Source organism: Haemaphysalis longicornis, unplaced genomic scaffold, assembly GCF_048455015.1.
Source record: "Haemaphysalis longicornis isolate Haplotype H1 unplaced genomic scaffold, Haemaphysalis longicornis Haplotype H1 scaffold_4, whole genome shotgun sequence".
Classification (NCBI taxonomy): domain Eukaryota; kingdom Metazoa; phylum Arthropoda; class Arachnida; order Ixodida; family Ixodidae; genus Haemaphysalis; species Haemaphysalis longicornis.
The window spans coordinates 72,686,646-72,700,440 of record NW_027526361.1 but is presented as its reverse complement, the minus strand read 5'-3'; the positions used below and the strand labels follow the sequence as shown (position 1 = coordinate 72,700,440).

The 13,795-nt window shown below is 46.2% G+C and overlaps 1 protein-coding gene across 3 annotated transcripts in view; it reads left to right on the top strand.

The window, feature by feature from the left end:
- Vps13 (vacuolar protein sorting 13C) overlaps positions 1 to 13,795 on the top strand; it is a 123,427-nt gene that overhangs the window by 97,300 nt on the left and 12,332 nt on the right. For all 3 annotated transcript variants that reach the window (XM_077707058.1, XM_077707056.1, XM_077707057.1), the window contains 10 exons: positions 59 to 187; positions 916 to 1,046; positions 1,631 to 1,769; positions 4,744 to 4,866; positions 4,986 to 5,098; positions 6,752 to 6,911; positions 7,717 to 7,851; positions 8,119 to 8,200; positions 12,701 to 12,770; positions 13,585 to 13,687. In XM_077707058.1, coding sequence (XP_077563184.1) covers positions 59 to 187; positions 916 to 1,046; positions 1,631 to 1,769; positions 4,744 to 4,866; positions 4,986 to 5,098; positions 6,752 to 6,911; positions 7,717 to 7,851; positions 8,119 to 8,200; positions 12,701 to 12,770; positions 13,585 to 13,687 — 1,185 coding nt within the window. The remainder of the gene's footprint in view (positions 1 to 58; positions 188 to 915; positions 1,047 to 1,630; positions 1,770 to 4,743; positions 4,867 to 4,985; positions 5,099 to 6,751; positions 6,912 to 7,716; positions 7,852 to 8,118; positions 8,201 to 12,700; positions 12,771 to 13,584; positions 13,688 to 13,795) is intronic.

The following is a 13,795-nucleotide window of genomic DNA, read 5'->3' as shown; positions in this document are numbered from 1 at the left end:
TTAGCCGTATCTGTGATTGTTCTCTCTTCCCTTACAACTTTCCCTCCCCACCAAACAGTGCGTGCCGTTCTGGCCGAGGGAGGTTCAGAGACTGGAGCTGCTTGCCCGCTACGCCAACACGGAAGAGTGCACGGTGCCCTTCTCCTGCAAGGAGAACAACTCGGTTCTGCTCAAGCTTGCAAACAAGGTGGCCACGGTTTTGACTTTTTAAAACCGCTTGGCAACAATGGTGGTGGTGACTTTCTCAGCAGAATTTCGCTTACTGCATGGATTAGACATTTTACTCAACACTTAGAGTGGCCAGCTTAGGAGAACAGCTTAGGAGGTTACGTTCACTCCAACTTGTACTTTTTTATACCGGCACTTATTCTCAGTGACTTCATTACCATCTCATGCCGTGGTTGTTGATTGGTCAATGCTTGGGCAATGTTGGTGAAATCTGGCTGTGCATTAGGATAAATATTTTTTCTGCTTTTTATTTAAGTGTGTGTGGTTGTATCACTATCTGTACATTGTTTTTACCGCGTACGGTCACTCCACTAGTGTAGTTTGTAGTAGCTGCCTCCAAAGCACCTGGACGTGTAGTAGTTACATAAAAATACCTTCAAATACTTTATTTTTCCAAACAAGATTCCTTCTGTCTTTTTTTTTTCTACTTAAATGTGATATGTGCAGGACTCGATAACCCCCCTCTGCCCTTCAAAACAACCCTTTGCAAGCACCCCCCTCAGGCCCTTGAAATGCTATCTTGCATTTGCCAAGAAGAAGTGGCAGCTAGCCCTTTGCCCTTGCCCCTTTTTCTTCAAAAGGGGGCGGTGATGTGGGCTATCACTCCAGTGCAGCCCTGTGGTACCACCCTGCACGTGCATTCTTCCCTGCCCCCCTCATGGTTCTCCTCTCCTGCTCGTCTCGCAGAAAGGGGGCCTGTACATGTCGTGCCAGGTGAGCGAGAGCGCCGCGGTGGTGAGCTTTGGCGACTACGAGGACGGACTGTCACCCGTCTTCCTCATCAACCACAGCAGCGTCAAGCTCACCTACTGCCAGTAGTGAGTGTGGGGTCGTCTTTATCAACCTTCCTTCCAGGGGCCGAGTAGCTTCCAATTCATTCCAAATCCACCAATCTGATTGATCAGGGCTGCCTGACCTGGCTCTTTATTGCCTTGATTAGCGCAGCTATGACTCATGCGTGTCTCTTTTTTTTCTTACTTTTTATTCTCAGTTCGTTAGTTTTGAAAAGGTGGGAGTGTAGCGTTAGAGTGAGTCCTATTACCCCAATGGTTAGGTGCCTGTACGGTGGCGTGCCGCAGGACTTGCTTTATTTTTTCACGAATGTTTATACCACACCAGCACGTCGAAGCTTACATATTGGTGATGCTCTTGGGCCAGGACTTTTCCTCAAGGTCAGTCCTCCAAGAGGGTGTTTCGTTGTTGCGCAGTCTCATTATTGCTGCCCAGGATGTTTAGGAGACTGGTTTGGCCTTGCATTGTATGGCAGGACAGCTGTGGGCACTCCAATCTCGTTGAAAGAAGCTGTGGTGCATATTTGTCGGAGGAGCCCACCGTGTGCTGCAGCCTACCGCACGTAATGCGCTCTCCCTCTTCCTCTTTCCCCCGTCCTCTTGATGCGCAGCGGATACCGGGACATGTCCTCGTACTTCCTGCCGCCCCAGGCGGCCGTCCACTACACCTGGGACAGCCCCATGGCCAAGCGCTGCCTGCTCTGGGGACTGGACGACTCCGCCAAGCTCAACAAGCTCGAGCTGCTCATGGTGCTCATCCCCCGCTCCTCATCCGCCATCACGGGGCTTTTCTTTCTAATGCGTAGCGTTCTTTGCCGAGTACCCCCACAGCCAGGACCGCGTAACGCCCTGCATTTCCACAGACATGCAGATTTGGTGGAAGTTCCACCTGTAATCGTTATAATAGCACAAATGGAAATAGTTTGGTGGACAGAATTTTGAAAAAGAAAAACATGGCGAGAATGGCAAGCCGTGTGACACCCTTCATTTACACAAAAATTCAGATTTGGTGGAAGTAACTCGTGTTATCGTCATAATAGCAAAAAATGGTCAGACAGAATTTTGAAAAACCAAGAAATTTGCCTGTAAGGAACTCGCACTCTAGACAAGCGGCTTAAAAATGTTATGCATGAGTAGGCAGTTCTCTGAATTTCCGCAGACTTTTTTTTTTCTTTTCGTTTTGTAAGAGCACAACCGTATCAAGCACGTACCGTTGTGTGGATATGGCCACGGGCCATTTCTGCTTCTTGGGCTGCTTTCACTTATGTACTCTAGTATTGATGCTGGCGAACAAGTGCTCTTAAGCCCTCTTGGAGAAGGCGTGTGTAGTTGGTAGTAAGTACGCTGAAGGAAGAGGAATATGTCTAGCGCCAGCTTCGTGAGTCACAAACATCACTTTTAATCCAGAACCTGTTTCCTTCCTTAGAGGTGACCGTCATTTCTTTTTTCATGGACTGTGGAAGCGTCTCATGTATCTTCTCGGCGGCACATACTTATCATTCGTTGTGAAATGTCGTATTGCATAGTTGTGAAGAGGGTGGGATGAGAACGTGTGAGGGGCTTATAAGTATTCTTACACGCACACCAGATTGTTCCGACGATTCTTTTTTTCTGCATATGTCAAAGCCAGCTTACATTGGGGATTATTTTTTAGGTAATTATGCAAGGCTACCCAGTAGGCAGCTTTTGTATTGAATTTGTGCTTTTCTGTTGTGTCATTTTCTCTCCAAACAAATAGCAAATACACTTTAGGCAAGTGTTTTCTGCTGCCCGATAGGCTCAGAATTGGAGTTTTCAGCTGCGTGTAAGCTTCTAATCAAGTGGAATTTTAATAATTGTTTAAAAACTGAAACAGTGCGGTAGGGGCTCTGCAGAAAGAGATCTTGAAGTGAAGCCTGCCAGGCAGACCATTTACTAATGTGCGCAAAAAGTTGAAAGTAATGTCCTTAGAAACTAAAACATGTATGTTTATCAGACAAATGGACAAAGTTAATTTAACATATGCTCAGGGTGTTTTAGACGTTGCAAAATTTTATGATGTGAAATTAGTGTCTATATTATCAGCGAAGCACAAAACTAAACAAACAGATCTAACGCAATAATGAACACAATATTTTGTGCACAGCAATATCAATAAAAAAGTATTGCTATGAAAATTGCCCACATCGCTCAGCTACTTCATAAAGCAAATCATAATACAGGGTTCGCACAGGTCCTTGAAAACCTTGAAAACCCTTGAATTCAGAAGTGTCAATTTCAAGGCCTGGAAAGTCCTGGAATTTTTAAATGGTCCTTGAATATCCTTGATTTTTATGGAGAGAATCAATGGCCCTGTCTTTTCACAACAATTTAAAGAGTTTGTCATGGATTTTAGGTGTTAACAAATCTAAAGAAACTTTGTAGCAATCAAGCTTCAGTGTATTGCTTGAAATTTCAAAAAGTTTTGTGGATTTTCATTATTACAGGCAACATTGGGAGCAGGCCAATCCAATCCATGTCACAATACAATCCAGTGAAAGCCAGCTTCTGTTCGCTATCTTGCATCTTCCAAGTCTGTGGACGTTTGCTCATTGCATGTTTGCTGTGCCTCATACGCTCCATCTGTGTTTGCTTTTACGTGCAAATGGTGGACGTGTACATAGTTCGTCCTGCCTTAGAGCAACATTTGCTGATTCAGTTTCAACTGATACTCTTGCTGACAAAGCAGGACATGCAGGCAACATTAACGAAGTTTTGAAATCAAACAGCCTGAGCAAAACAACATGAAAAAAGAAAAACCTATAAATACCAACCATGAAATAAAAAATAAAGCTGGGGGAACATTCACGCACCTGTTAGTGGCTATCTAAATGTGCAATATTGTGCTTAGGTATTGTGCAATAAAAAACTGTTGCATTGTGTTGAAAAAGCTATAGATAATCTCAGATAAAACACTAGATGGGGACCTTGAAAATGTGTTTTCTGGTCCTTGAAAGCCCTTTAGAACCCTAGAATTTTTGCTTTTGAAGCCTGCGCGAACCCTGTAATAGTACTATGAAACAACAAGCTCAATTATGGGTGCATACTTAATAATAATAAAAATTACATTTGGCTAATCCAGCATCAGTTATAACTTGCTAACTTGGGAAGGTTACTGTGATAAACAGAATACGATGATTGTTTTCAGGGCATAATTTACTAGCTGATTTTCCACGATCATCCATTGATGTAAGTTTGCAACCAGCATATATTTTCCTTTTTTTAGGCCTGTCTTATAGGGTCATTCCTTGGCTCACTTATTGGATTTATATAAGGCTTTTTTTGCTAGTTGCTGAGCAATGCAGTAAGTTTACAAGCACTAGAGACATTCCCCTAGAGGAAATGAAAGCACTAATCGAAGTATATAGAAAAAAATCGTGCACCCCTCCTTCAAACGATGACGATGGTCGAACGCGAAGCTTTCCAGTAATGTATTCCTTTGTTTTCGTTCAAGTTTTCCAAACCACTTCGACCGTGTCAGGATAGAGCAATAGGATAGACACCGGCTTCAAGTGAGGGACCCCGGTTCGAATCCGGCCACCGGAGGCGTTTTTTCTTTCACGTCAGTCTTTTTGCGTTACAGACGCCATCAGTGAGAACGCTAGGGCTTTGCTTTAAAAGTAATTGTTAGAAGTAAAAGAGGGGGATACATGAGGCACAGATGGAGCTAAGAGTGGAGTCAAGTAGCTCTCGATCTCTTTTGCAGGATGACTGTGATCAGATCCAGCTGAAGGACGACCGCAAGCTGTTCTGGATTGCCTTCCTGAACGGCCGGCAGCGGACGGTTCTCTTCACCGAGGACTCCGCTCTGGTGGTCAAGATACAAGAGGTCAGTCTCCTTGCTTTTCCATACTCTGACCCTTGTCATCCATATGACCCTACCCGGTGCGCGCTCTGTTAAACTTCGTCTGTAGCCTGCTGACTTCGATTTCTCCCTCTTGTTTGCAGTCTGGGGCTCTGGAGCGGAACATCTACGATGTGGTGCTGAACATCCAGGCCGTCGGAATCTCCTTGGTTACTGCCCAGCCCAGGAGGGAGATTGTGTACATCTCCGTCACGGGGTATGCCTCTCCCCTATTGGGCCGGGGAGGAATGAGTGGAATGGGCATCTGTTTTGAATCCTGTGAATGCCTGACTGAGGAAGGTGAAAGTGGTTGTATTAGCCTGATAGCCATACTGTGGAAGATTCGTTCACATGTTGTTACTTATACATCTCTGACATAAAATAGATGCGATAAGTAATGATGCAGGTAAAAATACCACAGTATGTTGTGGTCTATTCTGCAGCAATGAGCTATGGACAAATTTCAGCTTACAGCTCAGTTGTTAGGCATGACTAAAATAGAGGAGTAAGTTGGAGGGGGTAGTTTAGTAATCGTAGTACAGTCTACGCTCGTTACAGCGGATCCGGCAACAACGAACTTCTGGTTACAACAGACCATTTCTGTTGGTTTGTCTGGTCCCCATGCATTTTAAATGGAGTCCGCTCCGCTCACAAGGGACCCGGCTAGAGCAGACTATCGGCTACAACAGACTAAATTTTAGGCGAAAATTGTTTCGACTGAAAGTTATAGTGGACTTCCGCGATGCCGGCACCCGATGTGCTTTTTCTTTATTTTTGCAAGAAAACTGTTATGTCTGGCAACATTGCTGGCCGCCGGGTCATTGGCGCAGCCAAGCCAGTGCCAGTGGCATTTTTTTGTGCGACTAGCCGGCATGAGCGGCAGGTTAGCTGATTTCACTGTCGAATAAATTAAGCGTAATTAACGCTGTTGAACATGGGGAAAACAGGCCGACATCGCCAGAAGTACAGGCCTGTCTAAGCAGACAGTCCGCTCTACCGTCAAGAACAAGGCCGCTGCCAATAAACGCGACTCCGGTGAGATTGAAGACAGGGCTATTGAATACTCGAAGTGGTGCACTCGGAGGAGAGTCTGCCCTCATCAGTTTTTTTTATGTAATAAAAAACTCTGGTTCAGTGAAGTTCGGCTTTTATTATTCCCACACATGCATCGTTCCCATTCCGTTCGGTGAAAAAGGTAAGAAATGGTTCAAGTAGGGGGGTTGTTCCCCATCCATTGTGTGCAATCTGCCGGTAACCGTGCTCAGTCCAACTGGTCTAACTTTCGATTTTACAGCTGACCGTCATCAGATTATTTCATTACAGCTGTTTCAATGACCAGACTAAAATCGCTAAAAATGTGGAAGCTGCCTTGAGGGAACGTCAGGCAGCATTCTAACTATTTCGGGAAAACCTGCCTCGTCGTGAGGGGATTTAAAAGAGCCTAGCTAATGTCGATGGCCATGACTGATGTTTTATAGCTTGTTAATAATTGCGCCTAGTTATGTTCTTGCTTTATTTGCTCAGCTTATCATGTGTCTTTACACGCTTGACCGCATGCGCTAAGCCTTCTCCAATGCCGGGGCTAAGCTTTGGAAACGGTGTTTACGCGATTCTTTGCCCTCGCGCGAACACTGTGCAGAGGTGTTTCAGGCGAGTAGAAAGACCAAACGGTATGTACTATGCATGCAATGTCGGTCAAAGTACCCACTTTAGGGCTCATACCCCCCCACCCCCCTTCTCCCCCCCTTCTCTCCCCCCCGCCCCCTCGTCGGATACAGCATACTTCGGCTACAACAGACGTTTTTTTTCCGGATTCAGAGGGTCCGTTGTAACGGGCGTAGACTGTACCACCACTTGTGACGCAATGCAGGTCGGGTGTGAAGTGGGAGTCGAAGAAGGAGTCCAAGTCATTCTACAAGGCGGTGAGCGCCAAGGAGGCCAACCAGCTGGAGCTGCAGTACCAGCGCTACAACAACCTGCGCCGCCTGGACAGGGACCCCGCCTCCATCCTCATGGTCAGCGGATACCAGGTGCGGAGGGGGACACCTTGGCTTGGTGGGGCGGACAGTTTTGTTCTCTTTTGTATGCCCTCCACAAGGGGCACCACTTGCTTAGAGGGGCACCGCTGTTTGACACGAGGCTACTACGGGCGGTGGAACAGCTGCGCCATTTGCACCATTGGGTGCCAAACTTGTTTGCCTGCGCCATCCTGCGCCGAACCACCCCTCTTGCACCAAACTCATTTATCAGCGCCGTCCTGCGTTGCAGAGCCCAAATGGAGCTTCGAGATACGACTGCCGTGATGCCCAATGCCCGAAAACTTGGCTTGGCTAGAACGCCTAAGAAAGTAGGGGCTGACAGAGCATGCTTGTTCCAGCCTCCTGTCGAACGGCCTTTCAGACTGCACCAAACCTGCTCCAATATGCCATTTTGCCTTCTCCCAGGACTGTTGATTGAACACCCATACTTGCAGGAACCAATACTGTAGCCTCTTAGTTGGGCATCTAGTATTGGAAGTAGCGAGTCACTAATGATGTGCTACCGGTGATTACTTGCTCCTCTCGGTAACTGTCAATCTCGGTACCGGCTTTTTATGTCCGGTAACTTTTCGCTGCAACACCGTTAGTACTTTGTTCCGAAATAACTGTGAGAGCTTATACTGGGACAGTTACCTTTACTTGTGCGGACGGAAAACAAGAGCAAAGAAACGGCAGTGGCTGTTGCTGGTGCCGTTGGCCATTATCATAGGAAGTAAGGTCTGGAAGGTGGCCTCACCAGGAAAGTTGGCCGGTTGGTGGTTACGGTCTGCCCTCCCTCCTCCCCACCGCGCCCCAGGTGGACTTCAAGCAGATGCAGATCCTGACCAACCCCCGGAGGGACCTGCGGCGCCTGGCCAGGCCGGGCATCTGGGCCGTGTACAAGAAGTCCCAGCACCAGACCATGATCCACGCCAAGCTACACGTGCTGCAGGTACAGAGTGGGAGAACAAAAACTTGCCTAAGGGGGGGGTGAAATCTACACCGCTGGAAGGATTAATTTCAGTGCACCAAGGGTTTGGGAATATTTGAAACTTCCAAATATCGAGGCAAATACTAACATGATATTTGATTCGGCTTCAAATTGCATAACACTATTTGAAAACATTGAATATTTTCAAAGCACAGGGTTGAGATAAGAATTCATGCGAGGGATTTTTTTTAACGTGACTTTTGGTACCTTTCTGTCCTGTGTTTGCAGATTGACAACCAGATTGCTGACTGCACTTTCCCCGTGATCTTGACACCAGTCTCAATCAGAAGATCTCTGGGCGAGGGCATGAGTAAGTGCTTCCCCCGCGTGGTGTTTCTGCAGTCAGCTGATTATAGTAAAACTAGGGATGGGCGAATATTCGGTATTGTCGAATATTCGATCGAATAGCTCTCTATTCGTTATTCGCTTCGATCCGAATGCAGGTATTCGATATTTTCGAATTATTCGATGCTCCCGAATAGGCAGCTAAAAGCCAAGCTTTTCGGTCAAGCTTTCCGAGAGTTACCCCAGTCTTGGCTCAAGACCCACCAACGCGGACATTTCTATTATCAGTGCCGGCACTGCCGAGTTGCTGCCTTGCCTAGAGGTTCGACGAAGCTCTCGGCCGCCAGCACACTTTAGGTTAAAAAAAAAGGCGGCACTGAAATGACACCGCTCCGAACATAGCGGCACCAAGCCAGCAGACTTGTACAGGCCGCCATTTTGAATAGGCATGCCGCCATTTTGAATAGGCTCGCTCAGTGCGGCAGTACGCCTATGGGTATGGGTACGCCGCACTAAGCGAGCCTATTCAAAATGGCGGCCAGCCACTTGCGCTTTGCTTGGCTACGGCCGAGGATACTAGTGGCTACAATACTTCTTTTTTTTAGCGGAGCTCCTAGGCGGCGCTTAAACTTGTGAATGAGTAGAGTTCCTGTATATAGCTCCCGCAGGGAGCTAAGAGTCGCGCGACCCTTTTCCACGCGCCGCCGTGATTGCGACACTCCGGTTATCCATGCCGCGCAGAGAAGCTCCCACTACGGCTGCGCCGCAGCCGCCGACGCGGGCGGCACCACGCCCCGCCCAGGAACAGCAGCAGCAGAAGCGTGAGGCGCCGCCGACCGAAGCGCCCCCACCGCGCGTCGGCCGCCGTCAGAAGCGTGGCGGCGAGGCTCCTTCACCCGCGACGGGCGGCTTTCCCGCAGCAATCCGGATAACAAAGATGGCGGTCGGTCGCGCAACTCTTGGCAGTGATGCCAATTTAGCGGATTTTCCGCTAAATGTGGCGGATTTCATTTTGTTCTGACGGGAAAAAAATTAGTCTAGCGGCTAGTGGATTTTTTGACGGGCCATTTTCTTATATAGCAGATTTCTGGCGGATACCTCACGCAGTGCACCGATTCAAAATCGCCCTGCAAGAAAGACCTTATGAGTTTGCTTTCAAGCTTGGTTAAAAAAGTCGTAATTCCTACAGAGCAGATTGACGTTCTGACGTGCAGACTTGAGGACCACTTGAACCCCAAGCCATATCTGGGCTACCTGTTTCAGACGTACGTTGACAACATGAAAGTTCAAAAGACCGACGGGTTCTCTCTCGCAGATGAAGCGGTGATGCGAGAAAGCAGCATAGGGTTTATTACCATGCTAGTAGATCAAATCGGACAGCGACTTCCCTACAAGATCACAGTTCTCCAGGAAACATCACTCTTATCGATCGAAAACGCTTTGTGCGTCGTGAAGGAGCCATTGATTGCTCTGCTGGAAGCAATGGCAGTGCCCCATGAGACAATAGAAAAATTAAAAACCAGCGGAGCAAAATTGCCCTCCTGAACTGGAAGCAAATATCATCCACGCAGTCGTTCTGGTGTGAAGTTCACTCCTGTAAGGACGCCTGCGGCGAAAACCTATTCGCCGAGCTGGCCAGATTTGCCTTGTCGATGCTCGTGCTGCCGTATACAAATGCCGAAGTAGAGAGGACGTTTAGTCAGCTTAAAATAGTAAAATCCGAGCTGCGGTACAATCTGAAGCCTGAAACTACAAACGCCATCCTCATCGTAAGAGAGGGGCTGAAGCGACACCAGAAACGTTGTTTTGATTACGAACTTCCCGCGGCAGTTCTTAGTGCCATCGGGACATCTGCAACGTATGTGCAACCAAGTCTCCTTTCTGGTGCCTGAACAAGTACCAGCGTTCCTGTAGAGATGATATCAGACGACGACCGCGGCGACGAAGACCTCGATGTATTTTTTGTTGACCTGTGAGTTCTTTTTTTCATCAGTGTGAACATTTATAACTTTTAGCCTAATCTCTGATGAGGTTAACAAATGACGACCACCGCCGCACTGAAGCCTCAAGTGTTCTAGTTAGACTCGTTGGAAGACTCTTTTATATGTTATTTCAGCTTTCGTAGTTTTGGGCAGATTCTAAGAATGATAATAGTATTTATTATACGAAATTGCACTGTTTTTCTAATAAAATAGGCCTTAGCGGGAAATTTAGCGGATATGTTTTAGAATCTAGCGGAATCTGGCGGATTTCTTATTGCTTTTTAGTGGATATCTGACGACCAGCGATGGCAACACTGACTCTTAGCTCCCTGCGGGAGCTATATACAGGAACTCTATGAATGAGCAGCCGGCGGAAACTGCTGCACCTAGAGCATGTGGCGCAACAGGCATTTCTTCATGAAAACTTGTGAATACAGCAAAGGAAAGCTAGCTGCGTGTAAGATTTTGCAATAAATGTTCAACTGGTAATAGTTTTACACAATGCTGTGCCTACGTGAGTTCTAATTATTAGAAAAAATTGTGTACATTAGTCAGGTCACAAGTTGCTCATTTGTCTTTGTGATTTGCAATGTGCACTATTCGAACTATTCGATTCGAAATTATTCGACCAAATCACTATTCGCTTCGAACCTCAAAATCTATATTCGCCCATCCCTAAGTAAAACATTACACATCAGCGTGTTGCACAAAACAAAAAAAGAGTTTTCTTCACTTAAGTTTTGTACATTTATTTTTCATTTTAATAGCATTGCAAGTAATGGCTGAGCAACATATCAATTTAACATAATCAAGGGTTTGACGGAATGTCGTCTGGTCAGGGATGAGAACGTACAAAAGAAAAGCGAACACTGACCATGTATCAAAATATATTTGACGTTTCGGAACCGCATACTGGTTCCTTATTCACGAAGTAAGACGAGAAGTCGTCGTCAATTATGTAGCCAGCGCGTTACGTAGAGAGCTTGTGTAGACGGCAGGCAAAGTCCCATCCGTCCAGTCTATCGTGGCTGGCGTTGATTGGATGAAAAGTGATTCCAGCAGCCGCCAGAATAACACTTCCTTTTCGTGAGCTAAAATAGCGGTGTGGTCCCTGTCAATCCTGTGGAAATTTTTGTGCATGTGCTCCGCTATGGCATTTGTCGTGTGATTATTATTTCTAACATCACGTTGATGCTCCTTCAGTCGTCGCGAAAACTTCCCTGTTTCGCCAATGTGCACATGACTGCAATCAGCACATGGTATCTTGTATGCCACTCCAGGAAATGAATCCCTTGGCACTTTGTCTTTCACAGTCATCAGCTGGTTCCGGAGCTTGCTGGTCGGTACATGGGCAGTGCGGATGTCGCATTTTGAAAAGACGCGCGACAACGCTTCGCTTATTCCTGGGACGTAAGGGATGACTGCACGTAATGTCCTGTTGTTGGGCGTTCTTGGCTGCAGTATCTTATTCCCAGTTTGGCAAATACGTCGCTTAGGATATCCGTTGGCGATTAGTTCGTGGTGGATCATTCCTAATTCACGTTACAGTGCACTGCCATCTGAGCAGACGTGTGTGGCGCGTGTTATCAAGGACGACACCACGGACGTCTTGTGGCCGGCTGGGTGGCAAGATGTCATATTGGGGTAACGACCCGTGTGTACGGCTTCCCATACACTGAGGAGTTGAGAGCACCCGCATCCCGGTGAACAAGAACATCCAAGAAAGGAAGCATGTTGTCTTGCTTGAATTCCACAGTGAACTGTATGTGCACATTTTGGGCATTGAGGCTGTCCACAAGACATGGGGCATCTTGCTTTTTTTTTTTTTTAATACAAAAACAGCCGTCAACATAGCGGCAGAAAAACCTCGGTGCCAGGGTGAAGGTCGCCAATACCTTCCCCTCGAAAACTTCCATAACTAGATTGACTGTAGTAACTGATATCGACGCTCTCATCGCCGTGCCGTGCGCGTACTGATAGAGGCTTCCCTCGTAAGAAAAAATAGGTGTTGCTCAGACAAAACATCACCAACTCGCAGAGCTTGGGGATGCAGAGGGAGCTCTGCTCGGGAAGACTGCTGTCCGCTTTTAGGGCTTCTTTGCAGGTGGCTACTGCCAGATCCACTGGGGCACTAGGGAAAAAAGACAACATCGAACAAAACCATGACGTCGTCTTCAGTTAGAGCTAAGTCCTTCAATTTCGCAACAAACGAGGACGAGTTTTCGACGTGCGTGGGGGTCTTACTAGCTCGGGGGCTGAACACTTGGTGAAGGTAGCCCGAGTCGGTAGAGAGGTGACCTCGGGGAGCCAGGCTTGTGGATTTTAGGCAGTCTGTAGAATGCCGGGGCTGACGACGACAACTTCTTGTCTTACTTAGTGAACAAGGAACCCATATGCGGTCCTGAAACGTCAAATATATTTTTATACATGGTCAGCATTCGCTTTCCTTTTGTACGATATCAATTCACCATGAACTTTCTGGTTTGTTGTTACACTTTTTTTTTTATAACTGCGTCCTGCACTTGCTTTTCTCTTCACTGCAGTTCCCAAGCCCTTCTTTGAGACGAGTGTGATAATGCGACAGTTTGACTACTCGCAAATTCGCCAATTCAAGCAAGTATTTCTTCTTAGTTGCCTCCTTGTTCTGTAGGGCTATTCTCTACTGCACCAATATAATGAATCTTCTTTTGCAACATAGGCAGAAGAACGTTATACAAGATAGCTTCATTTGAGCTTCATTTGAGAATGTACATAATGCTCACGATGTTGCAACGTTAGCCTTGCCTTGCATCCAGATGCAATGTTCTGTGGCAGCACTCGATGACTTGTGAGGCACTGCAAATAATGCATGCATCATGCTTCATTAAAAAGTTAAAAGCAGAGAGCTTATTTACTCGACAGGCTTGTGTGGGCTGTTGTTTTCAAAAGATTTTTGCAATTTAAATGTACAGTTAAACCCTGTTATAATGAGAGAAGATATAATGAAGTAATAGATATAACATGCAAAACGTAATTTTTCTTGGAAGTCCTCATAGAAACCAATGTATTTAGAACCTTGTTTCAACGAGGTAAAATATAACAAATTTCATTAGGAAATAAAATGTTGAGCCAATTTCACGACAGCACCAATGCAGATTTGAGACGGTCTGCAATGCAAAAAATGTGTTTAGAACTGCAATAAAATAAGTGCAATAACTGCAATAATTAAACTGCAATAAATAAAATGGAATTAGAACTGCAATGAAATAAGAAAGGAATTATGGGAGAGCACCAACATGGTCGAAGGTGCAAGAAGAAAAAATTATAAAAAGTAAACTAGTGGTTTTGAATCAGATGTTCACGGCATTGCTGCATCAGTTCAGGGAGCCTTCTAGCCAATTTGTTCCCCCAGGACATCTGTGTAACCATCCTGTTCAATGAACTTCAGGTACTGCAAGGTTCTGGTCCAAGAGTTTCATGCCAGGATTGACCAGTGCTTCATCAATGCCATCGGTTCTTTCCTCACACTCAATGAGAGGGAATCAAACCATGTAAGTTGATGTCAGGCATATAATATATAGTGCATTATATGCTGACTTTTTGTTTATATCTGTAGAAAACAGAGGAGGGAGTGGAAGATGTCTGTCAGTTATTCATGA